A 27,102-nucleotide genomic window follows, 5' to 3' on the forward strand; every position below is an offset into this window, starting at 1 on the left:
GGATATGAAGTAGATTTTATTAAACGCCCTTACCCACAGGCTTGGAGACACCAAGCTCCTTGTCTTTGGGCAAGGTGTTCCTGAACTCTATCCAGGACCAAAGTCCTATATATCACATGGTATATAGAGTTTAGAGTCACTGATTTCAGTTACTGTAAATGAATGATTTAAAATGATGAAAGCTAAAAAACTCCTGGGCAAACCCCTTCCTCTGCAACTACTCCAAAGTTTCTACTGAATACCTCCTGGTCAAATCGGGGTCCATCTTGTGAATTCCAACCTCCCTGCTTAATTACTTGATACAACTGACCAACCCGTCTTTGGCCCCAGTTGGGAGCCAGGACTCAAAGCTTTCCGGGTTCCACTCACTCCCTGACCCCGTCCTGCTCTGGCTCCTTTGCTGGCTCACCTGCCCATTTTTATTCATAGAAGGCTGGTGTCTCCCAAGCCTGAGAACAAGAATTTTTGTCCTTCTTCCTTTGAAGTGTCCTTTCCACTCAGAAGTGTCCAGACACTCCACAGTTATGTCTTCAGTTCTGATCTAGCTTTCTTTCCAGTTCTGTATTTCCATGTATATTTATCTCTATGTGGTTATCTCATCAGCATCAGAAACTTTACCCCAGAAAATGAACTCCTTCCCGTGGGATTTTTTTTCTGTAGGACTTATCTCTTCCATTTCTTGTCCTTACATTTCAGTGTGCTTTAGATTTTTTTTTTTTCATTGCAAACTCGCAGCACTTTTTCATTCCAAACATGGTAGCTTATGCCTGATTACCTAATTGTCTCATAATCGTGTTTCTTGCCATGCAGCCCTTAGGACGCATAACCAGCATAATAATCCTCACCAAACACTTAAAATAGAAAATCATCACCTGTGTGATTGGCAAAGATCAAAAGGTTTGCTAATACACCATGTTAATGAAGGTGTAGGGAAGGAGGCAGTTGTCAAAACTTGTAGGGATATTAATTCATACAATGTCCTTAGAGAGCAATTTGGCAACATCTATCACAGCAATTTCATTTCTAGGAAAAGCACTCCCACGTGTGCTCAAAGCTGTATATATCGGACATTCATTACAGTAGCAAAAGATCGGAGAAAAAACCAAATCACGAGTCAATAGGAGATTGAATAAATTAAAGCACGGTCACACAAAGCGACTTATAAAAAGAATTAATCATATCCATATAATGACATGAACCCATCTCCAGGTGTGATTTAATAATAAAATTGAGAAATAACCATATTATGATGATGGGGCGAGGGGATTTGGGGCATATGGAGTGATATGGAGAGGGATGGTGAAAGAATACCCAATCCTTAGCTTCCACAGTAGGAAATGTATTGACTATATTAAAAAAAACCCAAATCTTTACTGGCAAAGGGCTGAATCTCATTCAGCCTCCACAATCATGGGCCACACTCCAAGGCTCTAGATCTCCCAGTTAACTGAGATATTATTTTTTACATATGTCATTATTTAGAAATTCAAATCTTTCCTCACGAGTTTTCATGCATCAGTTCCTTCTATTAATAATTTCTTTAAGGGGTGACTCTACTGTTGCTCTTGTCACACAGGTGCCATCCCAGGAGACCTGTTGCCTGCTTGCCTTTCATATTTGTACCCAGTTTCCAAAAGTTTGAGACACGTCTGACTTAAGGATTACATTTAAGTTTCCAGCTTGAAATCCATGACCATAAGAGCATATGATCCATGGTGACAAGTGACAATAGCTACACATATTGAGCGCAGACTGTGTGCCAGCACATATACACTTTCTCTCTTTCACTGCTCACGGCAACCTTCTCTCACGCCTACAGATGCATAAGTTAGAGTCTTAGAAATGAGAAGTTAAATAGCTTAGTCAGGTCACCCAGCCAGGAAGTGCTGGCTTCAGGATTTTGCCGCAGGACCTATTGCCGGAAAATCAGATAACTTGGATAAGCAAAGATTTAAAAGTTTAATCCTAGTACAGCTGGAGGTCTAGAGGTCTTATTTTGAATTTGAATATATATTCTTATGGTGTACATATTAAAGCTAACCCACTTAAATCCCAGAAGTGATTAATCATCCTGTCAGAAACTCAAATTAGATAACTATCTAATTATTAAGTAATTTGTTTGCTCCCTACTCCAGAGAAGTCCAACAGTCCTTTTTGCCCCAGCAAGGCAAAAATTAATTTTAAAAAAGAAATAATTGATAAATTGGATTTCACTAAAATGAAAAAATTCTGCCCTGTGAAAGACAGTGTCAAAAAAATGACAACACAGCCACTGCAATGGGAGAAAAGAGTTGCAAAAGACACAACTGAGAAAGGACTGTTATCTAAAATGGACAATGGTAAGAAAAGCCTGAGATCTGAAGTCAGATCCAGGTCTGGCTGTTGACGGAATGCTTGGGGGTGGGAGATGAGGGGGGAACCAGTGAATTAAAAATTATCAAGCACATACTATGTATCAAGCACCATATCAGGTGCTTTTACAGAAATTATTTCATTTATTGATTTCTCTGACCCCCAATTTCCTCATCAGTAAAATGGGCATAAATAAAATCTCTCCTCTAGCGCAGAGTGGGTTGAAGGAAATGAACAAAGAGGTGACAGCTTGAGACATTAATGTGTTACTGCCCAGTGCTCATTTACTGCCTTTCTCTTTCCCAGATGGAAAGCTTCTGGAGGGCAGACACTCCTCTGTTTAGTTTACCCCTGTTTTCCTAAAAGCGTTGGGCCCATAAATACAGTACAGCTGAATATGTGAGCACTGCTAAATTAGTGTTTGTCCCTTTCTTTCCCCAGCCGCTCAAACTGCTAGATTGATTTGTTTTTATTTCAGAAAGTCTGGGTATAAAAAAGGATCTTAATTATGATTATGCTGTATAGTTCTCTGCTTTTCTCCATGATTGGTTTGGAAATTGACTCTCTTGGGTGATTCTAGGGGAGACCCCTATGAAGGTGCGAATTGAGGCTGTTTGTCCACGAGACCCAATCGAACTTTCCTACTCCAGTTTACAAAGCACTTTCACACCCCGCTTCTCTGCTGATCTGCACATGGGCCCTGGGAGCAGGGATTTTTTTTTTTTCTTTCTTTGGAACAACAGTGACAGTAGCAGGAAAATCCTGATTCCAACTTGGGGTTTGGGGGCTCTGATACACCCCATAGCTGCCTCACACAAGTAGGTGGTACTGGCTCTAGGAGCTGTACATCTAAAGGTAGAGAGACTCACCTCTGAGGCTAGAGAATGTGGTAACAGACGCGGTATCCCTGGGTGGCATTGGTGTAAAACCAGTCAAAGCCAGGAGGAACCTGGCTCCAGCTCCCGGTGCAAGTTTTCAAAAAGAATCACATCATGGTTATACACCCTCCTCTGGGACCCCACCCAGGGCAGCCAGAAATAAAACTTTCCTGAGTATTATCCTGCTCAGAACTAATATTAAAAAGTCCTTTATGATTCTTACACAGTTCTGATGTTTCAGAGAGCAGACCACGTTAGATGAACCCAGGGGGCTTTTTCCCATAGTCACCCCTCTGAGAAGGAAGAGGGCGGAGGGAAAGGAACATGTACTGAGTGCCTTCAGTGGGCAAACAGTAAGTGCTCATTTGCTTAGCTTATGGCTTCCAGGGCTAGAGGTAGTTTGCATTTCTGTGAGCTGGGATGGCAGGAGTTTAATTAGCATCACAGTGGAAGGGCCCAGTCTTGTCTTGACCTCCTTTGAACTCCTCCTTCTGCAAAGCCTGTCTCTGCTTCAGCTGCTGCTCCAGAAACAGTGCTTGTGCTTGGTGACCTCCTTAATTATCCTAGGCCCACCATCTGCCACTCCACACCCTCTGTTATGGGTTGCATTCTGTACCCAGCCTCAAAAAATGTGTTGAAATCCTAACCGCCATCATCTCAGGATACGACCTTATTGGGAAATAGGCTCTTTACAGAAGTAATCAAGTGGAAATGAGGTCATTAGGGTGAGCCCTATTCCAGTAAGACTAGTGTCCTTATAAAAAAGGGGAAATTTGGACACAGAGACAGTCATGCACAGAGGGAAGACCATGTGAAGAGACTTAGGGAGAATGCCATGTGTAGAGTGGAGTAATGTTGCCACAAGCCAAGGAATGTCTGGGGCTACCAGAAACTGGAAGAGGCAAGGAAGACTCCTCCTAGAGGTTTCAGAGGGAGAACGGCTCTGTCAACAACCTGATTTTGGATTTCTACCCTCTAGAACTGTGAGAGAATAAATTTCTGTTATTTAAGCCACCCCGTTTGTGGTACTTTGTTATGGCAGCCCTAGGGGACTAACACACCCTCCCAAATGACCCCTCAGTCGTTTCTGACAGGAGCCATCCACCTGCATCCTCCCATCCTGGAGAATTCACATCCATCCACCACCTCCCCAACATCCAGAATTTGCTGAATTCTGGAAGAACAGTAAAGACTACTAGGGTAACACGCCGCCTTGGGAAAGTTGCCAGTCACAGATTCTCGAGGGAACAACACACAATGGAGGGTGGGAACTTTAGGGTAAGACCAACCAGGGTTGGAGACTGGCTCTGGCACTCAAGGCTCTGTGACCTTGATCAAGTTGCTTAACCTCTCTGAGCCTCATTCTTCTATCTGGCAGGTTTGTGGAAGATTAGTATAGCATAGGTCACATGTCTGGCATCTTGTACGTGAACATTCAGTATAAATGAGTTTAAAAGTACTTTATCGATATTCATTCAACCAATGTTTTTGAATGTGTGCCAGGCACTGTTCTAGGGGCTTGGGATCATCAATGGACAAGATCCTTGCCCTAATGGCACTATATACCAAAGGGGTGGAGACATAATAAATAATAAACATAACAGATAAATAAATGATCTAGTGTGTAAGAAGGTGGTTATGATGGTAACATGATATATCATGCTATATAATTACATAATTATATGGGCTATTTTTATTATGTTCCCTGAGCACGGGCTTGCTTATTAAAGTCTCTGGAGTATTGCTGCTATTGAATCTATTGCTCCCTTGTTCAAGCTTTGGAACTTCCTTCGTGAGGTTTGTTAATTTCAATTCCCTAAAACGTACACAGTACTATATATAATCAACAAGGACCTACTGTATAGCACAGGGAACTTTACTCAATACTCTGTAATAACCTATATGGGAAAAGAATCTGAAAAAGAATGGATATTTGTATATGTATAACTGAATCACTTTGCTGTATACCTGAAACTAACACAACATTGGAAATCAACTATACTCCAATATAAAATAAAAATTAAAAAAAACCCTATTATCTACAATTATTCTAAAAATTGTGCCATTTCCCCCTTTTTTGTGTGTGTATTTGTGGGTTTTTTTTTTAATTTATTTATATTTGGCTGTGTTGGGTCTTCGTTTCTGTGCGCGGGCTTTCTCTAGTTGCGGCGAGTGGGGGCCACTCTTCATTGCGGTGCGCGGACCTCTCACTGTCGCGGCTCCAGATGCGCATGCTCAGTAGTTGTGGCTCACGGGCCTAGTTGCTCTGCGGCATGTGGGATCCTCCCAGACCAGGGCTCGAACCTGTGTCCCCTGCACTGGCAGGCAGATTCTCAACCACTGCACCACCAGGGAAGCCCAATGTATTTGTGGTTTTGAAACAACCTCAAACTTCAGAAAAATTGCAAGAATGGTACAAAGAAATTTTTTTTTCCCTTCTGAACTATTTGAGGGTAAATTGCCCCTCCAACCCTGGCACTTCAGGGTCAATTTCCTCAAAAAGGACCTTGTCTTTCACAACCACGATACAACTATCAAAATCAGTAGGTTAACAGTGGCATATGACTGCTGTTTAATCCTGACACCCCGTTCAAGTTCCACCAATTGTCCCAGTGACATCCTTTATAGTAAACTGACCCAGCTGAGAACCAAGTACTGCATACAGCTGTCATCATCCCCTTTTAGCATGTCCTATTTCTTTGTTTTATTTATTTCTTTATGTTAAGTGTGTTTTCAGCTTTTTATGTTATGTTTTTAACAAAGCTTTTCAATATCCCTGGTCCAATTTAATTTCTGGGTAAATATAAATATTCCCAGCGATATTTTTTCTTGCTATACATAACAAATATATATATCCTTCATGTACATAAATGATGCCAATTTGTATCGTTATATTTGTCAATGGTTCCAGCTCTCTGTCTTTATACGTTTAATAAGATACCCTGGTCAGGATTCTAAAAACTACAGTTATGAAATATAGAAATCATATAATGGATAAATCCCTTATCCCCTTGCATTTGCATTATGTTGATTAATTATGATTTTGTAGGATACTGTTCTCACCAGCAATCTAATTGTATGAGTCTAAAGATGTGCAGAATATTGCCTTTTTTGTTTCAGTTTTTCCTTCCCAGAAGATCCTTCATAAGCTGGTCTTGGATTCCTGCTCTATCGACCTGCTGAGCAGCTCTGCTGTGACGCTGGATGGCCGCCTGCCTACGTCAGTACCTGCTCACGTTCATGGACAGCAGCCTTGCCTGAGGTCTCCTTGCCAGGAAACATCCGGGTTGGGCTTTGAACCCAGATAGTCTGATTCCAGAGCCCAGGAGCACAGCCCTTTTGCTTTTTCGCAGACTCTGAAGCTTTTATATAAATAGAAGAGGAAGGTTCATTTCAGCAGGTCGTCTACACCCGCAGGCCACACTGGCTGAGCATACCCAAGTCGTGTGACCTGGGTCTAAAGTTTTCCGCTGGGTGACCTCAGGCAAGTTTTTAACCTCTCCAAGCCTCAGTGGAGTCCTCTGCAAACTGGGAATGTTAATAATTCCTTCTTTATAAATTTGTTATAAGGCTTAAAAGAGACAAACCATGTAAAGCACTTAGTAGAATGTCTGAACACGTAAGCACTCAATATTTTTAGTGAGTATTCATAGAGGTAAACTACAAAGATATACAAATCCCTATTTCTAATGTTCCTATAAGCCTCCACAGAAATAAAAGGTCTCTTCTGGGTGCTGAACAAGAGTAAGTCCTTGGCTTACTGTGGATTAAGTCATTATGCCTTAGACTGTAGTGGCACTTGAATTTCGCATTCAGACACAAGCATCCTTATGAATATTTAAAAATAAGTGTTCTAAAGCAGGTTTCGTGCCCCCCAGTATACTCACTTGTGAATTGGGACTGGCGGCCCCCAAGCCCGCATTGCCGCACCTTACAACCGCGGAAGAGTCCGTAGTAAATGTCCCCAATGAATTGGACCAGCTCTGGATCTGTGGCATTGACAAGATCAACTCCAGTCTGACAAAGGATTTTCCCACTCAGCCAGTGGGGCAACGCCAGGGCAACGATGATCAGTATAAAGGAGGAGAGGCTGAGTAAAGATGCCAGCCCATACCACGTCTTTTTGAACCATCCAGGCATCCTGGTGGGTGCAGGTCATGCCCCAGGTGTCTGAGCAACAGCGGGGGTCCTTGACATCTTCCAGACACTCGGCAATCCCCCGCTCTAGGGTCAGCTCTTCCAAACACACTATTTCAAGATTTCAGGTCCACCTCCTGGCCCTCCCTCAGCGCCTGCCTCCACAGCCCATGTTTACTACAACTGCATTGGAAGTCTCTACAGAGACGTCTTCACCTGACTGGAGTGTAGAGGAGTGTGTTACCGAAGGAAGTAACCCTATATCCCCCACTAGACTAAGGTTTCAGCAGAGGGCTTAATTGTTCCTCGTTTCAAGTATTTGAATAACCCTGGTGTGGACCTCTTAACGGCAAGGAAGTTATTAGCAGGCATAACCAGGTAGATCTGACGATAAAGAGATGCTAACCAGTCTCAAAAAATGCGTACAGTAGAAGGAAAACAAAAATGGAATGATTAGCACTTGAACATTGCCAACAATGCACCGTATCGAATGTTGATCTCTTTGATGCATGCCCTGGCATTTCTTTCTCTAAAATGTCACTGCTGTCAGAATCCCTAGAAGTGTTGTTAATACCACAAAATGACCTCTGTTCTCAAGCCTTTTAATTGAAATGTGTAAACAAGGCTTTATGATTCTTAAATTTATCACTGGGTGAATCTGCTGCAGGTAAAATTGCAGCCTGAGTCAGAGTTAATTTGTGACTGTTGGGGAAACCTGGACCCCAACACGTACAGCCCCCCTTTATCTCCACCCTTCCCCCCTGCCCTCACCTGTTGTGTCACCTGAAACGGGAAAGGAAAGTGTTTTTCTAATGTGTTAGCAAATAATAATCTCCCATCGCCCTGCTGGGGTCTTTGTCTCTCCTAAGAGTGAAGATCTGTCCTTTTCTTTTGATTTACTGGCACAAGGAATGAAATATTCCACGATTTCTATCTTATACTGTGGCTTTAAAAATTTAACTTTTAGTCTATCGCTGAATGTCAACTTCACATCATGTGAGACTGGTAACAGTCATTGTCAGTAGCTTTGGGGGCAAAGTGGGGCAGAAGCGGCGGTGAAATTCCTTATTTGGTCACAGAGCTCTGGAGGGAGTTCAGGAGGTTGCCCTGTTAACCAACAGGACTTCTGGGAATCTCACTTGGAGAGCACAGAGGGGCAGAGAGACATGGTGATGGAAATAGTTTTCTTCCCTCTAAGGGGGTTTCACTTCTGTGGTCTCTCCGCAATGAAAATAAAGAGTGTCTCCACAGCTTGTACGGTGTACAAAGGCTCTTACCGTATGCTTGCTCACCCCTGATGGTGCGGCAACCCTTTGTGGTAGGCAGGGGATGTGCTATTCCAGACATCTCTCTCCTGAGAAAACTGGATGTCAGGGTTGGGGCTGGAGATCAGGTCTCTGAAATGCAACAGCTGTCTTCATCACAATAACCTTGACATAGCAAATGTTTTTCTGGTAATGAACAACAAAATACTTATAAAAGGCTTACGAGAGTGCTTGGCACATTAGTAAGTGACCAATAACATTCGTTATCCTTATTGTAACATGAAGCACGCTTTGAGAAGGCAGGCCATGTGTAATACCTTTGCATCCTATCTCTGCCCCAAATGATGGACCTATGTCAATTTTTGGTGTTTTAGGGGTTAAGCAGTTATCTTTCGAAAAATTCTGCGGGAATTGACGGATCTTCAACAAGCCCATGCTCCTCCAGGCTGAATGGAGGTGTGGTTAGGCAGAACCCTGTTAAAGACTTGGGTTCGAATTCCTACTCTTCTGGGCAAGTGGCTGAGACTCTCCTGTTTCAGTTTCCTAACTTGTCATAGGCTCGTTGTGCACACTAAAATGAAACGGCACTTCGAGATCACTTCTCGCCGTGCGTGGGTGTTTATTTGGGGCTGGGGCGGGGCAGCGGGCGGCGGATGAGGGGGCGCGGCCCTGCTCGCCGAGTGTGGCTGCGCGCTAGGCGGCGGCAGCGGGCTCGGCTGCGGGTGCGGCCGACGCGCGGTCCCTCTTGGCGGGGTAGGCGGCCGGGGCGGAGCGCCACGTTCGTGCTCAGGGGCTTTCAGAGCAGCGGAAGCCGAGCCGGAGGAGCGGGATGGCGGCGGTAGCTGGGGAGACGCGCCGGGTGCTGGTGTACGGCGGCCGGGGCGCGCTGGGCTCCCGATGCGTGCAGGCGTTCCGCGACCGCAACTGGGTAATTCGGCGGGCTGCGGGCGGGCACCGTGGTGACTGGGGCCCAGAGGGGCCTGCCGGTGCAGCGCCGGAGCGCGGTCTGGAAGGAAGCTGGGGGCCCCAGAGCACCCCCAGACATGGGTGATTGCACATGTATGCACACGTCTACACGTCTGTTCTGTCTCCGAGTGCGTGCGTACCCCGTGGCCCGAGGTGCTGGGCCTTTGCTCTCCAAGGAGAAAGGTTCGGGGGCATGCGGCGGCTGCTCCGTCGGCCTCTTCCAGGCCCGGAAAGTCTGGCATGACTCGAGAGAACAGAGACGGAGGGAGAGGTAATGAGAAGGAAGGATCTGGAATCACACTGCTTGCCTGGGGTTACTAGCCCTATGACCATGAACGGATTGCTTAACGTCAGCGAAATTGAGTTTCCCCATCCGTAAACTGGGGATAATAATAGTATTTATCCCTTAGGGGAGTTACGAAGATTAAATGAGATGAATGGCGTCGTTCGTTGTGCATAAATTGTAAATTGCTTGACTCGTGGTAAAAGCTATTTAAATGTTAGCTATTATTGATATATATACATATATATTATTGATATATACCTCTGTTCCATTTGCTTCCGTTATATGTGATACTTTGAAATGCCTTTTGTTTTGCAAAGATTACTTCTACTGCTTTGCATAATCAGTAGCCGCTCCCCAGAAAGCAGCAAGGAAGAGACGAGGTTGTCGCCGAGCTCGTGGCGGGGTCAGGGACCCCACTCTGGGGAGCTTTCGTGGGTGTTTACTTAGCAGCAGCCTGAGCAAGGGTGCGCTGGGACCAGAGAGAAAGGGTGCCAGGGTTTTCTTCTTACTCACAGTCTGGTATAGGAATATGCTTTGAAGGATTCTAAATACATCACCTTCCCACCATTTACCTGTCTTAGGGTATCTTCCCAGGTCTGCAGCCGTGGATGGTGGTGACAATGGGAACATTTAAGGACTGCCAGCCAAAGGCCAAGCACTGTGCTCCTACATACTCTTAGTTTCCTTTACTCTTTCCTGTAACTTTAATACAGGGCTCCTGTATCCACCTACGTTATAGATAAAAGGGCTGTGCTTCCTCCCGGTGCGGGCACTTTGGCCCTTTGACTTGGTGAATCTGCGGAGCTGATTTACCTGTGACTCTCCTGTCTTTCTCTGCCTTTCTTCCTGGGGGCTCCGGGAGGGCGGGGATAGAACCTTTTCTTTGTCTCAGTATCCCCCATGGCTGTGACACAGAAGTAGTGAGTGTTTTGAAAGGATGCTGTGTTCTTCAAAGCTTGTGGTGGAGATGCTTATCTCTGGGACCTTCAGACTCCCGGACCTTGGAGCTTTCTGAGTAAGAACCATGTGTCACCTGTGCCAGCAGCTGTAGAATCTTACATTCCATGTACTCCTCACACTAACACCATTCATTGTTGACAACCCTCCATTTTACAGGTGAGGAACCTCTGCAGAGTGGGTGAACGAGAAAGCCTCTATAGGGCAGAACCAGGGTTCAAAGCCTGATCTGATTTCTGAACCCACAGTCATCCCTTTATGCTCTGGGACAGTGGTCGGAAAATTCCAGTTCTCCGTGGGTTGAATCCTGCCTGACACCTTTTTTCATAGAGCCCAAGAGCTTGAAATAGTTCCCCATTTTTAAATGGTTGAAAAGAAATCAGAAGAGTAATATTTTGTGACATGTGAACATTCTATGAAATTCATAATTCAGTGTCTGAAGTTTAATTGGCACACAAGCCACTCTCACTCATTGATTCATTTATTGTTATGTATGGCTGCTCTCCAGCTATAATAGCAGAGTTGAGTAGTTGCAACAGAGGTTGTATGGCCAGCAAAGCCTAAAATATTTACTCTCTGGCTCTTTACAGAAAAGGTTTGCAGACCCCTGGTCTAGGGGGTCTCTGCACGATCAGGGTTTGGCTTTCAGAGGTGGGAGTGGAAGAGGAAGAGGTGTTTGGGGGCAGAATGGGCTAGCCTGGGGCTCAGTAAGGGGTACACTGGCTGAAGCCAGATGCCCTGCAAAGAGTGCAAGAGGTCAGTTGCTAGATACTTTCTCTAGGTGGTTTTCATGTAAAGCCTCTTATGTGCTTCCACTCCCCGAGTTCCTGGGCATGGATCTTTAACAACTGACTGTCTCTTGACCGAAGCTGTTTTCTCCTTGATCCAGTGGGTCGCCAGCATCGACGTCGTGGAGAATGAAGAGGCCAGTGCCAGCGTCCTGGTTAAAATGACAGACTCGTTTACGGAGCAGGCTGACCAGGTAAGTCTAGAGAAGGCCCTACCGCGCATGTGGTAGGGGAACGCTGGGGATAGGGTTCCACCGGCTGTGTGCTCTTCTTTTTTTTCAGGTATTATTTCTCTAATTATGAAAGCCATTTGTGCTCATGGAGGGAAATTTGGAAAAAATGAAAAAAAACCCACAAAGATAAATAGCCCATAATTCATGTCAAGTTAGCTCACTAGTTAGTTCACATTTTGGCCCATTTTCTTTTCTTACAAACTATGCATACTATATGTTACTAGTTTTACAAGTTGAAATAAATTCGTATTTTATATGTCATGGTCAGCTTTTTTGTAAAAACTTAACCTTTAACTTAGATACTTATTCAGATCACTTAATAAAACCTGTGTTGACATGTAATTTTTCTTTGTGTGGATTGGCCACAGTTTGTTTAGTTTGCACTTAATTATACATTTAAGTTTTTTGCAAAGTTTTTTTTTTTACCATTATCAAGAATACTGTGGTGAACTTCTTCGTCTCTATCTCTGATTATTTAGCATACATTCTAAAAAGTGGGCTCCCCCTGTTCAAAGCAAGAATACTAACAAAGCAGGTTGTTTCTAATTATAAAATCATAGGCTTTTGGGCTTCCCTGGTGGCACAGTGGTTGGGAGTCTGCCTGCTGATGCAGGGGACTCGGGTTCGTGCTCCGGACCGGGAGGATCCCACATGGCGCAGAGCGGCTGGGCCCGTGATCCATGGCCGCTGAGCCTGCGCGTCCGGAGCCTGTGCTCCGCAACGGGAGAGGCCACGGCAGTGAGAGGCCCGCGTACTGCAAAAAAAAAAAAAAAAAAAAAAAAGTATAGGCTTACTGTAAAATAAGAAGTCAAACAAAACTATACAAATATATAGGTAAATTGTGAAATACCCCTCTTTCTCTCTGTGATAGTGTCACCTCCCCCTGCCCAGAAGGAAGCACTGTTAACAATTTGTTGGATATCTTGGTATAAATATCTGAGATGCTCTTAAGCGGTTCTGCCTTTCTGAAAGAGCTGTTCCCACCAGCTGCATGAGGATGTGCTTTATATGGTTCTCATGCCAACCCTCAGCTATTTCTTATAACAAATTTAAAAAATTTTAAAAGTAGTGCATGTATGATGTAGAAAATACAGTTAAGCAAAAAGGAGAAGGAAATCATTTCTGTTCTCACGATGCAGTTAATATTTTGTTATATTTTCAGTCCATTTCTCCAAACGTATACATGTATAAATCTAAAATTTTTTTAAAAACCCTGGGACTTCCCTGGCAGTCCAGTGGTTAAGACTCTGCGCTTCCACTGCAGGGGGCCTGGGTTCGATCCCTGGTTGGGGAACTAAGATCCTGTATGCTGTACAGTGTGGCAAAACCCCCCCAAAAAACCCAAATAAATTATGACTATACTGTAACTGCTCATTTGCTCTTCCTAAAGCATCAGTTTGACATAGTTTAGAATATAGGAACCCAGCTGACTTATTCCAAAATGTAGATTTTTGTTGTCCTTACTTTTTATAATATGCTCTCAATGTTTCCTATATTTAATTATATTATTGTCTTTAATGGACCTAATAGTAAAACTTGACGTGGCTTCGTTGTGTGTTATATACCATACTAAGTGCCGTATTTGCATTTGCATTAACTCAATCTCTGTAAAACAGTTTCTCATTTTATCTTCCTTTTAGAAATGAGGAGTCTGAGGCATAGAAGTCCCTGGTGTTTGCTCAAGGTCAAAGCTAGTAGGTGGCAGAGCTAGGATTTGAACCTGGGCAGTGGGGGTTTGATGTCTGTGCTCTTAACTGTACCTTAAGTTGATTCTCAGCAAAATAGCTTCATGTGAATAAAGTAATGATAACTAAAACCAAATGCTAGGAAGGCATCTGGGCTTGGATAGCAGCAGCTCCTCCAGACGTGGTTCTCTGTAATCAGCGTCTCTCCTGCTCCTTTAATTGCAGGTTTCTGATGTCTGTATCCCTTTTGGAATGTGAAGTTGTCCGCATCTGAGTCTTGACCATACAGTGCATCTTTACGATGAAGATTGGGAAATGCCTTCATTATTATAAGCTTAGCTTTTAAAATCTTTAACCATTCCTGTAGGAGACTCTCTCATCCCCCAGTCACTCAATTAAGAATTTCTGGACAAAAACATGACATCCAGTTTTTGTTTCTAAAGCTCCAGAAGAGGAAGTTCAATCCTAATACACGTAAAATTGGCCCCCTGGATTGGAAATTCACGATGACAGTGATAAGATGAAGAAGTGAGAGAAGTACTAAATCTTTAGAAGACTATTGGGCAGAAAGCAGAATTTAAGGGGAAGGAGTTTTAAAATGCCTCGTTTTAATTTTATTATAAAAATAAAAGACAGAGGTTGTAAAAAAACAAATCAAGCAGGTGCATTGTTGGTACGGGCTCCATGCTTCCCTAAAAAGTAGAGAGCACAGGTTGTGTGCCTGTACAGAGGTCAGGGGAAATGATCCAATTTCCTGCAACTGGGATCTGGGCTCTTGGCAGCAGGGTGTGGCTTAGAAATCAAGGGAGGGGCAGCTGGGGAACCAGGGTAACAGGCAAAAGGTCAACAAAAGCTAAATCAGGATTAGGTGAGATACTTGCCAAGGGATATTCAGAAATCTTCTTAAAATGAAAGCTTTAGGTGTAGAATGTATGGAGAGGAAAGATTGATTTCCATTGCTAATGCAGTCTCTTTGGAAGAGTAATTTTTGTTTTTGGCTGGGCCTCATGGTTTGCAGGATCTTAGTTCCAGGGATTGAACCCGTGCCCTGCGTAGCGGAAGTGCGGAGTCCTAACCACTGGACCGCCAGGGAAGTCCCTTGAAAAAGTAATTTAAGGCTCGGAAATAGTTAGGGAAAGCAGTCAGAGATTGAAATGTTACTGCTGGGAGAATTACACCATTTACACTTAACACCATTGTGTTAAGTCTTAAGAAGATTGATCTTAACAAAGCTATTGAGAGGCTGTGGTCCTTTCAGCCATTCCAGAAAAAATATGGTATAGTGGTGAGCATAGATGCCTTCCAGAAAAATATGGAAAAGGGTCATGGGTAATGACCAGGATTGTCTGTCTTGTCAGACTTCTGTTTTAATAAATTGTAACAAAAGGACATGTATATGTTTTCAACACTTTAAACATTTTAATCAGACAGAAATAGAGAATTAAAATGAACCCCCATGTACTCATTATTTACCAACATTTTGCTGTTGACTATTTTTTATTGCTTTTTAAAAAAAATAATTTCTCTTTGGCTTTTTTTTTTCTTGGAGCTGCAGTTAATGGGATACTTGTATTCCAAGGAGAGTGGAATTGATTATTTCAGATTATGATTCTGTGATTTGCAAAGAAAGTCGGCAAAGAAGTATACCAGAAGGCTAGCTGTAGGCAGTGAAGCCCTAGGTGATTTTTTAAAAAACTTTTCCTACTTTATTTATTGTTTTATTCCAGGGATGCATATGTCTCCACCCTTTAGATGTTCAGAAGAAGACTGGGTTGCTTTATAAAAATCACACTGAAATGTAGTCGAGCTTCACTATCCAAATGTCCATTATAAATTGGTCCTGCATCTTATTTTCAAAGTATTAATTGCCAGGTACTGTGAACTGACTTAAGAAGAAGTGAAAAATAAATAGAGGTGACTGTAAAGATGTCAGCCTGTTGAGGTTTACCTGACAGTGCATCTTCCCAACCCTTTTATTTCAGGTGACGGCTGAGGTTGGAAAGCTCTTGGGTGCAGAGAAGGTGGACGCGATCCTTTGTGTGGCTGGAGGATGGGCTGGGGGCAATGCCAAGTCCAAGTGTGAGTCCTTTTCTGAGTTAGTCATTTTGCTCTTCTCTTTGTCCAGGTGCGTGGGGATGGGTCTATACTACGTGTCAGGTCAGATGTTTTCCTGTATGTCTCTCAGAAGCTTTACCGTAGCTGTGAGGTAGGGATCAACACCCCGTTTTACAGATAAAGAAAAAACTTCCCATAGAAGGGGGTTAGGGCAGAGGGACCTTGAGATTGACATTTAAAAAGGAGACAAAATGAAATCAGCATTGTTTCTACCCCAGTCTTTCAGGGCTTATTACTGGGAGTTGGGGGATGTGAATGGAATGGAGAGATCATTCTGAAGGTCAAAAGGACTCAAAACTGAGCTTTTGTTAAAGCTGAGTATATTTTCCATTTTTTATTACGAACATTTTCAGATATACAGAAAAGTTGAAAGAACAGTTCAACACACACCCTTATGTCCTCCGTCTAGATTCAGTCCTTGTTAACATTTGCTATACTTGCATTCTCTTGCTTTCTTACATGTGTGTCCTCTGTGTGTGTATTTTGTTGTTGATCATTTGAAAGTAATTTGACACTTCACTATATTTCAACATGCGCCTCCAAAGACGAAGCTGTTCTCCCACATTATCGTAATACCATTCTCATACCTAAGAAAATTAACAGTGATTCTATGAGATTAATAGTATCAGTTCATGTTCTGATTACCTCAGTTTATTCCATATGTTTCATAGTTTTCTCTAAATTTGTTCCAGTCAGGGTTTATGTACTGCATTTTATTGTTGTTTTTAGTCTCTTAATCTAGAATGGTTTTTTTTTTTTCCTGTGACAGATTTGGCAGGTCCAGGGCAGTTTTCATATAGACTGTCACCCACACTGAATTTGTCAAACTGTTTCTTTAAGGTATCATTTACCTTGTTCCTCTGTCCCTGGTATTTCCTGTGAACTGGAAGGTAGGTCTAGAGGCTTGCTTAGATTCAGGTCAAATATTTTGAGGTGAGAATGCTTCCTGAGTGATGTGGACTTCACACTGCATCACATAGGGAGCTTACCATGTCACATGACCTTCTCCATCCAGAGTGATGCCAAATTTCGTGCTTGGTTAAGGTGGCAAGCTGATAGATTTCCATCATAAAGGTTCATTTTTCTGTTTGCAATTATAAGTGACCTATGGGATGGTACTTTGGCATCGTGTATGAATATCCTGTTCCCAAACACCTTGAGAACCCCAGATTCCCAAAACCTAATGGTTATAAGCATCCATTGGTAATCTCTACCTGAGTCAGTCATCCCATTGGGGATTGGAAAATGGTAGTTTTCTAATTCTATCATTCCTTCTACATTTATCAGCCAAAGCCATTTAAAAAGGAATTGATTTTCTGTGAACCACACTTAAATGGGAAATTGGTATTTTGTGTGGTGATCAGGTTGGCAAAACACCCTGATGGCCTTTTGTGTATTTTGGTAACAAAAAGTGATACATGTGGGTCCATCCTTTTTTTTTTTGTAGTTCTTTTTAGCAGGGAAATGCAGTACCTTGGTTGTCACCTACTGAAAACCCCTCCTCCTGTATCAGGAGGTCTCTCTTTCTGGGTCATGGGTGCAGCTTCACTGGGTTCTGTGTGTCCTGTGAGGGAGGAAGGGGACAACTGTTCGGCTGGTGATGTGACACTCCTTACCACTTATTCCTCTTCACGTCTCTGGAAGGCCAGAGGGTTAAAACAACTGCAAAATGGTTGTTATTTCAGCTTTCTTTTAAAGCGTCTTTAAAGCTGGCATTAAACTTTCAGCCATAAAAAAATGTAGCTCCATAAAAGCCCTCTTTATGTCCAGATGGTAATAGTCCCTTTATCACAGATAAAACCTGACTTAGATATATAGGTTCTAATTATAGACCTAATGCCCTTTATGAAGTAGGACAATGTTTGAATTAAAGCCAGTCCTGCATATTTGTCAACAGTCCTCATTTATTGGCTGACATTTACCAGTTTACAGGTGAGGAAGTTGAGACTCAGGTGATCACGTGGCCTGGATTCGAACCCGTGTCTCTGACCGCAAGCCCTGGGCTGTTTGTATTAGATCTCCTTGTAGACACAGAGTGGCTGTGAGGACTTCCTGGAGTGTCGGGCGCCATGAGTCGAGCTCACCTGTCATTTTCTTCCCTGTGAATGCTCACCTCGTGTGTTTCTTTGCTCAGCCCTCTTTAAAAACTGTGACCTGATGTGGAAGCAGAGCATTTGGACGTCGACCATCTCCAGCCACCTGGCCACCAAGCACCTCAAAGAAGGAGGCCTCCTGACCTTGGCAGGGGCCAAGGCCGCCCTGGATGGGACTCCGGGTGAGCCTCCATTTCCCTGTCTGTGAAATGGGGATGCTAATACTTGCTTGCTGGGGTTGCTGGACACTTCCGTGAGATGAGGACAATTAAAGCCCTTTACCCTCTCAGGTGCTTTACAGTTTGATGGATTCTGCTTCCTTTTAGGCCCAAATTTTTTTAGGGGAAAAACTCCTGATCTTTTCATTTGCATTGTCCTCATGTTCGCAGTGGTGAAGGACCGCTGTAATCTGGCAGCCCCTCATCTTGTTTATTTATCTGTGATGCACCCACGGAATGAATGGTGTTGCAGTAGCTATCAGCTAGGTAATAGTCACATTGTGTTCACGTGTCCCAAGGATAGTGTGAGCTGTAGAGCGAGAGACGCTGAGGTAGATTCTTCACCCTAGCTGTGTGGCCTAGAACAAATCATTTGTTCTCTTTGACGATATTTCTGCTGTAGTTTCCTTAATTGTAATATAGTGACAGTAATATCTACTTTGAAGAGTAGTTATAAGGTGTTAGAGGTATTAATATGTACAAAGTGCCCGGCACATGGTAAGTCTTATTATATATAGTCATTTAATCCTGGGGTAGAGGTCATTATTATCTTTTTCATTTTACAGATAAGGAAACTAAAACTTAGGGTAAGTAATTTGTCTGGGTTATGCAAAAAATAAGTTGCAAACGTACATTGAATTGAAATCCTGATCATTTTTAAATTCTGTGCTTTTTTGTTACATCATGCAGATCCAAGTTCCCTTTGCATTTTGTACTCCCTGTGTTAGCTTGCTAGGGTTGCCATAACAAAGTACCACAGACTGGGTGGCATAAGTATTTTCTCACAGTTCTGGAGGCTAGAAGTTCAAGATCAAGGTGTCAGCAGGGTTGCTTTCTTCTGAGGCCTCTCTCCTTGGCTTGTGGATGGCTGTCTTCTCCCTATGTCTTTGCATTGTCCTCCCTCTGTGTTTGTCTGTGTCCAAATTGCCTCTTCTTAGAAGTATACCAGTCATATTGGATTAGGACCCACCCTAATGACCTCATTTTAACTTAATTACCTCCCATCTCCAAATACAGTCACATTCTGAGGTATGGGGGTTAGGACTTCAATATCTGAATTTGGCTGGGGGGCACAGTTCAACCCATCACTCTCCCTTTGGGATCGGGCTAAAAGAATTTAAGCAGGGGGTCAGGGAGTTAGCACAGGGAGGCAGAAACTGTCTTATCTGTAAGACTACCTACATTGAACTCTTCTTAAAAAAAAAGGGGGGGAGATTTTTTGGGATCTCTTTAGTAAGTGGTGGAAACCTTGAGCACCTTTTTTGATTTTAATGTAACTAACTTAACTGTGAGCCTGTTACAAATTAATAATTTCTTGCCACTCATTTTCTTATCATGTTTCTCAGAGCAGGTGATCTTACAAGTCCGTGGCTATTGCAATGATTAAAGCTGTGCATATGTTAGATGCTAGTTGGGTTAAGATCTGATTTTTATTAAAGGTGACATAGAGCAGAGGCACTAGAAAGTAAATAGAGAAATGAGTAATAGCTTGACATTGAAAAAAAAACCCTAGGACTGAAAGACTAATTTTTCTGAAGGACAAAACAGTCTTCTACTTGCCTTTGGTTTGTAAATATTCTTTGCTTATAGTTTCAGATACTGATTAAGACTATGGGATCTGGAACTACACGGGTTGGTTTTGTATTGTGGTTTTGCCATTTAGTTGCTGTGTGATATTTGGCAAGTTACTTAACCTCTCTGAACCTCAGTTTTGTCATCTGTAAAATGAAGGTAAATAGTAATACCTCCTTTATATAGTAGTTGTGACTTGTAAACATCTTAATGGATGTAAATGGTTTAGAAAAGGTATTAGAGTCAGTAGTAAATGTGAACTATTATTATTATTTACTCCAGACTTACTTATGCTAAGTTACTCTTGCTTCAGATGTTAATAAATTTGTTCATCTTTCAGCTCGTTAGTTAGATGTTGTTAAACTTATTTGAGTCATGAAATCTTTTAACTGATTCGGACCCCAGAAAAATCTGGGGAAATCTGTGAAAGCAGGTGATGAGCAGGCTTAGGAGTCCCTCAAACCCAAGAAGAGTTGTTCAAAAATAGAAAGTTTTTCACTTGGAAAGATACTGAGACAACCCTCACCCTCCTATGTCCAAGGTTGTATTTGTAGACTGTCCACTGGAGCATAAACTGTGTGGAAGTGATGGTGATCACTTTTGTTTACCATTTAAGGATCTGTTTTATGTTTGGAAATCAGTCCTTAGGGACTACACTGATCATTTTGTAATTGGAAAGACAGTTTTTATCTTCTTAATGATATGCATTTTTTTCCATATCTTGCCAATGACGCCCTTACCCGCATTGTGTAGAATTCTGTGGAATTAAACCATTAGGGCTGCTGGCTGCTGGCTGCTTGTTTCTTTCTTCATCCGATTCCCTGCTTTCATGCTGTTTGAGTGCAATGAAGAGAGAGTCCTAGGAGTTTGCTGGGGACAGGGGCTGAACGAATGAGATTCATGCACTGGTTTATTTTAATTACTATTAGATCTTCCTGCCGTTGTTGGCCTCCTGCCCCTAATTAAACAGAGAAGCCAGGTTTGGTGAAATATTCTTCTTGTACTTCTAAATAACTTTTTGAAACCTTGACCCTCTTTTGCAATTTGAGGTTACTGTGGAAGCGGTTCAGTGATTGGTTTCTTGGCTGGGCTGTGAGCCCCACCTCCCCCTGGACCTCTGATGCCTCCTCAGTTGTTATTCTTTAAACAGCATGCCTGCTGGGGTTTTTAAGGGCACTGCTGACCTTTGGAAGTAGTGGTTTTCCGAAGGTGGAGGGGTGTTGACAGCAATTAACCATTCTTTGTTACTGCGATAGCTGCATTTAGTGCACCTACAGCTGGGTGCTGTGGGGAACTTTGGAGAGGAGAGAGACCTCGCTTGCCATGTGTCTGGGGGTTCAGACAGAACCCTGTCCTAATAAGCTATTGTATTCAACATATAGACTGGATAAACAGCAAGGTCCTACTGTGAAGCACAGAGAACCATATTCAACATCCTGTAATAAACCATAATGGAAGAGAATATTAAAAAAAGAATGTATATAGATGTATAACTGAATTACTTTGCTGCACAGCAGAAAATAACACAACGTTGTAAATCAACTGTACTTCAATAAAAGAAGGCATGCCTTACTTCTGTCAGCAAGCAGTTGCTGACTCATGGGAGGAAAGGAAGGCTAATAGGTAGCTTGTATGCCCATATGTCACAATTGCTCAAATGGTATACTTTATTTTTTTATTTTTTGGCTGTGCTGCGTGGCTTATGGGATCTTAGTTCCTGGACCAGGGATCGAACTTGTGCCCCATGCAGTGGTAGCGTGGAGTCCTAACCCTGGACCACTAAGGAATTTCCCCAGATGGTATACTTTAAACAAGGAGTTGGACTCCAGGCCATAGCACTTCTATTAATCTGATGGGAAACACTTATGGAAGTCCCGCCCTGTCCTGAGCCTAGAATTAAGTACTTTATCCCCATTTTACAGATGGGATAACTGAGGATTAGAAAGGTTTTGAGAACCCGCCTGGATTTCTTTAGTGGTAAGTGGAAGAGGTGGGCTTTGAACCTGCTCAGCCTGACTCTAAAGCCTGCGCTTCAAATGACTGCTCGGTTTTGCTGACCCATTGGGCACCCAGGGTGGGTGTGTGCAGGCTACTCACAAGCAGTTGTTGATACAAGGGTTCAGAACTCTTGCTTGGCTTTTAACCTCTCCATTGGCCTCGGTGCGAGTCTGTGTGTGGGCCTGGGCATATTACTCACCCTGTCCGAGCCTCTGTTTCCTTAGCAATAAAAATAGGATTAACCTCATGGCTTCTGTGATAAATATTAAGTACCAGGCAAATAGAAGGTTATGTCCCTTCCACTTTCTCTCCATGGACGTCCCTGGTTCTCTTTTCCCGTCCTCTTCTGGACCCTGGCGTGGTGTTCTTTGGACATACCAGTGGCGGCCAGTGGTCACTGAAATGCTTTCTTCTTATTTCCCAGGGATGATTGGCTACGGCATGGCCAAGGGTGCGGTTCACCAGCTTTGCCAGAGCCTGGCCGGGAAGGACAGCGGCATGCCGTCCGGGTCTGCTGCCATCGCCGTGCTCCCGTAAGTGCTGGGGAGTCTCCCCCACCTCTGCCCCATGGCTGAGAATCCACATGTGACCTAGAGTCACTCTACACCAGGGGTGCGTGTGTGCTGTCACCTTGGCTTCTGAAATTCACCAGAGGCCCTGAAGGTACCTGTTTAGGTTTTGGATTATCCTGGGCTTTCCAGAATGGTTGCTTGGCTGATGGGATGGGTCTCTCTTGCCTCTTTCTTGTTTTTTTTTCCTTCCCTCTATCTGTCCCTCCCTCCCTCCTTGTTAAAAAATAGTTTACACATTTAATTTTATTATTTGTAGTTCTGTCTTTCAAGTCATTATAAGGTCGGTGTAGAAGAGAGACTGTATTAGGTTTGTGGGATGGGAGAGGGGGAGCCTGGGGAAGAATATGGGAAACTACGGGGAGAGGTTTCTGGAGGGATTCCAGGACCAAATGGCTTGTCTTGTAGCTGTGCTCCTATAAAGAGGATGTCTGTCTGCTAGGGGACTGGGCTGTCCACGTATTCATTTGTGGGCTTCTGTGATTCTGTGACTTGGTCTCACGGCTATTTTGAATGATTTCCGAGGCCTGAAGGTTCTTGGGAAAGTCATACATACCTGAATTCTGTATTCCCTTGCTGAAATTGGAAGATTTCATGGAAAACAGCCACAAAATGAAGGATGAGGCTGTCTTTTCCCCATATTTAAAGGAATATTATGATTACACATACAAAAACCTGAGAAATGAGTCTGCCACAGTTTAGGGAGTGAATGGAGACATAAACAGCAGAACAGTTTACTTTAGTAAAGACAGTGTTTTAGAAAAAAGGCAAAACATGGCCCTTTCATTTTGTTCCTGTCTGCCTGAAGGGTGAGTTCTGAAGCACTTGGTTGAGTCAGGCTGGGATGTGATCTCTGTAATTGTGGACGGCTTCCTGGCCTCTCTCTGATTATCTTCGTGTGATCTCTCCACATACTTTCCTGGCCAAGGAGGGCCGGGGCAGCTGTTGTTCTGAGGGGGAGGCACATGTGACACGCTTATCTCTGTGCTCGCAGGGTTACCCTGGACACACCGATGAACAGGAAATCAATGCCTGAGGCTGACTTCAGCTCCTGGACACCCTTGGAATTCCTGGTCGAGTGAGTATCACAGTCATTTCAGTGACTCAGCAGCTTCCATTCTCTGCCTCTTGTGGGAGAAAGGACAGGCCCGTGTTATCTTGGCTTATCAACTTGGGTGGTTCGTGAGGGCCTGACCTCTGAGGGCACCTTGCACCTCATTGTCAATATCACGGGGTGGAGGGGTTGATGGTGCCGACCTGAATCCTGACTCCTCTACCCACCAGCTGGCCAATCTGAGCATGTTGTTTAACTGCTCTAGGCCTCAGTTTCCCCATCTGTATAATGGGGGTCGGTGATAATTGTTAGGAGGGTAAGACGTGGAAGTGTGTGCCAAGGTCTCAGCACTGTGTGTGACCCATAGCAGGGCTGGGTAAGCCTGGAGCCTGTAAACCGTGTTCTGTCTGTTAAAGAGGAGTAGCTGCATGGAATCTGCCGCTGATCTAGGTGGAACATCTGGGCCCACATGCCTGAATTAGTGCCAAGCCACAAACCCACAGGAAGCATCCTTTGTGCCCGAAATCATATTCAGCCCTTTGTGAGTATGGGTGGCACTGCAAGGTCACAGAGAGAGTGAGCTCTTTTGTGTTTGCCTAGATCTCAGTTTCCCGCTCTCCTCTATTTAAGGGGGAGTTAAGCATGTGTTCACTGAGCACCCATTCGGGCCAGGGACTCTGCTGGGCCCGGAGACGATGAGGAATAAGATGCAGGCCCTGCCTTCACGGAGTGGGGATGGACTCGCCCGGCAGAGCCAGTGTCTGAGCCGCTTTGATGGCTATTTGCACAGGATATTTCTAAGGCTTGGGCTGAGAAGAAGCTTGCTTCTGGCCTGAGGTTACATCTTATTTAAATGGAATTGGGAGCTATTTGGGACTTCTATGTTTGGAACAAGCACTTATGTAGCACTTACATGCCAGGCACTATTTAAGCACTTCATAACCATGATCTTATTAAATGCTCATAGCAGGTCTGTGAGGGAGGTGCTGTCATCTTTATTTAAGGTTTGGGGGCTCGGAGGCATGGGGAGTGTGGGCCTAAGGAACTTGCCCAAGGTTGCACAGCAGAGCCAGGATCTGACCCGGGCAGTGTGGCTGCAGAGCCCTCGGTCTTAACCACTGTCCCGACAGTTACTCCTATCTTTACCGGGTATCATGCTTAATGCTGGATCTGCAAAAGAAAAAAAAATTTGAAGTTGTGGAAGGAACAACTCTTGAATGGTGTTTGCATTTGAGTTTCTTTTTAAAGGCCACTATTGCCAGCAATGTCTCTTGACAGAGACATTGACCCAGGACCCTAGATGGAACATCTGGGGCCATGTGTGTAATTCAGTGCTGGGCCACAACTGACAGAGGGTGGGCTGGGACAGCCATGCCTTGCCCCAGAAATCATGCTCACCCATTTGTGGTATTTGAAAACTCACGTGACAAGTTGACATAAAGCTGGCTTTGCAACGTCTGTGAGCATGTTACCTTCTTGGCTGTCCATGGTTAGAATGGCGTTCTCTCCCACCCACTCCAGACAGCTGACAAGGAGGAGGGAGAAGTAAGACCATTTATTAACCTGCCTAAGTAACACATACGCCTCTGCACATCCAGCTGTGACTGGTCTCCTTCAGAACTGTCCCCTGAGCCCTGCCCCCAGAGACGGCTCAGGACACATGACAGTACTTTAGGGAGTTGGAGCAGCGCTTGGGATTTTGAGCCTGCGTGACTTTCCTTCACGTGTTCAACCCCCAGAGTGGGAGCTCGAATGACTGGACAGCTGAACATCAGCTGTGGTCCAACAGGTTGCTTATCAGCATTAAAGATCCCAGGAGCTCCTGCGAGTTCTCTGGTGAAGGAAGGGCCAAGGTCCCACCTGGGGTTTGTTGGAGGAGATGGTATACTCAGCACTGAGAGTAAATATTTTAAAAATGATCAGCTACTTGTTAAACCTTGTGAATTCCTTGTGCCCTTTTTCATTCCTCTCTTCTTAGACGAGGTCTCCCGTCTTCCCCAGGCACGGTTGGTTGCCCCTCCCCACACAGAGTTGGTCATTAAATGCCCCATTCCAACACCGAATGTGTTTTATTGTAATAGTGTGTTCTTTCATCTTTTTCCATTGCTTGGCACAGCTGTGGGTGCTCCATAAATATTTGTTAAAAAAAAATAATGAATTTTTTCTCTTTCTTCTTAAATTCTGGGAAGTGATATAAGCTAAGTGTCAAGTATTGTGCCCATGTCTGTCTCTTAGAATGAACTAATTAAAATCTTTTTTTAATCACATAAAATCGTACCACTGTGTTATAAAGGATTCCAACAATGCAGAAAAATAGCAAAATGAAAACCTTGCCAAATCTAGCCAGTCAGGAATTAGGAGTAAAGTTCTGAAATCATCAGGGACCTAGGTTTGTGCCCATGAGACCTTAGAGGCTTTTTTACAGCTGCTGCTGTGCCCTCACCCCCCACCCACCCAACCAGTAATGTGACTCTAAGCATGTGTCCAGATTTTTCCTTTTAAAATGTAAAGCTTCTCTTCTTTGTTCTAGAACCTTCCATGACTGGATCACAGAGAAAAACCGACCAAGCTCAGGAAGCCTAATCCAGGTGGTAACCACAAAGGGAAGGACGGAGCTTACCCCAGCGTATTTTTAAGCTATGTTTCATTGCCTGTGAGGTGCCTGTCAGAAAAGTCATTAATCTGTTAGCGTGGCCACATCCGGCCTTGCATTTTCTGTAATCATGTTCGTGGTACGAGACAGTGAGTCCTATCTTTCTCTCATCTAATGTGCATTTGTTCTCCTAGGACAGTGTAACAGGTTTATGTGAAATAAAAACATGTGGAGCCCACAGATAGATAGCACTGTCAGTCTGCGTTAACCACGGAATTTAGGAGGTCTCAGGACGGCCCCCTGCGCTTCAGCGTCATGTTGAATTGATTTTGAGGCTCTGTTTCTGTGTCCCTGCCAGTGGCTGTGTCGACCTGACTAGTTCAGAGATTTGTTGGGTCAGGGACATTTGGACCCTGAGTTATTTTTGAATGTTATGTTTATGTCACAGCCGTAGTTTTTGTAGCCTTGAATTAAACTGCCATAAAACTCCTTCTGTAGTACAAGCAAAATCCCGTGGACTCTGTTAAGGTACCTTTTTCCTGTGCATTTGCCAAGTACGCAAGAGAACTACTTGTGATTGTTTGGAGTTTATCTTCTTAATAAATGGACTTCATTTACTGTGTTGTCTTCTTTAATCAAAACGCATCTTATAAACAGTCATAGATGAAGGTACTAGAATCACAGGCTGCTAGTGGTCTTTAGCCTGATGTTCTCGAAAAGGGGGGTGGATTCAAATCCTGAAGTAAGTGTTCTCAGCACAGTGACAGAGGCACATTTCCTTCTTGTGCGTATCAGAATCTGAAGCTGGGGGGATGGCCCTGTGCATTTAGAAGCAGTGCCCCACGTGAATGATACCGGCCATTCTGATTGAGAATTAGTGGCCTAGTGCACCCCATCATTTTACAGGTGAGGAAACTGAGACCCAGAGCAATGACTTTGCATCCTTATGGCCAGTAAGTGGCAGAACTAAGCCCAGAACCCAGTCACTAGATGGCTGCTATTCATAAAGGCTTTTACCATGTGTTTTCTTTTTCAATTCTTAAAAAAAAATTTTTTTATTGAGGTAAAATTCACATAACATAAAATTAACCATTTTAAAATGAAAAAATTTGGTGGCGTTTAGTCTATTCACAATGTTCTGTAAACATGTTCATCACCCCAAAATCCAGCCCCATACCCACTAAGTAGTCACTCCTCATTCCCCCTGTCTCCAGCCCCTTGCAGCCACCAATCTGTTCTCTGTCTGTGAATTTACCTGTTCTGGATAATTCATGTAAATACTATCATGCACTCTCTGGCCTTTTGCGTCTGGCTTCTTTCACTTAGCATGTTTTCAAGGTTCA

General features: G+C 43.7%; 2 protein-coding genes across 2 annotated transcripts in view; one reads left to right on the plus strand and one right to left on the minus strand.

The window, feature by feature from the left end:
- Positions 1 to 7,472, minus strand: part of CLRN2 (clarin 2) — an 11,488-nt gene extending 4,016 nt beyond the window's left edge. The window contains exon 1 of the mRNA XM_029234548.1: positions 7,118 to 7,472. Coding sequence (XP_029090381.1) covers positions 7,118 to 7,370 — 253 coding nt within the window. The 5' untranslated portion in view covers positions 7,371 to 7,472. The remainder of the gene's footprint in view (positions 1 to 7,117) is intronic.
- Positions 7,473 to 9,290: 1,818 nt separating this feature from the next.
- On the plus strand, positions 9,291 to 26,376 carry QDPR (quinoid dihydropteridine reductase). The gene is made up of 7 exons (XM_029235879.1): positions 9,291 to 9,560; positions 11,731 to 11,823; positions 15,530 to 15,626; positions 17,797 to 17,937; positions 21,968 to 22,076; positions 23,107 to 23,190; positions 25,697 to 26,376. The coding sequence occupies exons 1-7, from the start codon at positions 9,462 to 9,464 to the stop codon at positions 25,800 to 25,802; spliced, it is 729 nt and encodes a 242-aa protein (XP_029091712.1). The 5' UTR covers positions 9,291 to 9,461; the 3' UTR covers positions 25,803 to 26,376.
- Positions 26,377 to 27,102: the final 726 nt, after the last annotated feature.

This window comes from Monodon monoceros, unplaced genomic scaffold (genome assembly GCF_005190385.1).
Source record: "Monodon monoceros isolate NGI ecotype Baffin Bay Population unplaced genomic scaffold, NGI_Narwhal_1 Super_Scaffold_20, whole genome shotgun sequence".
Lineage (NCBI taxonomy): Eukaryota > Metazoa > Chordata > Mammalia > Artiodactyla > Monodontidae > Monodon > Monodon monoceros.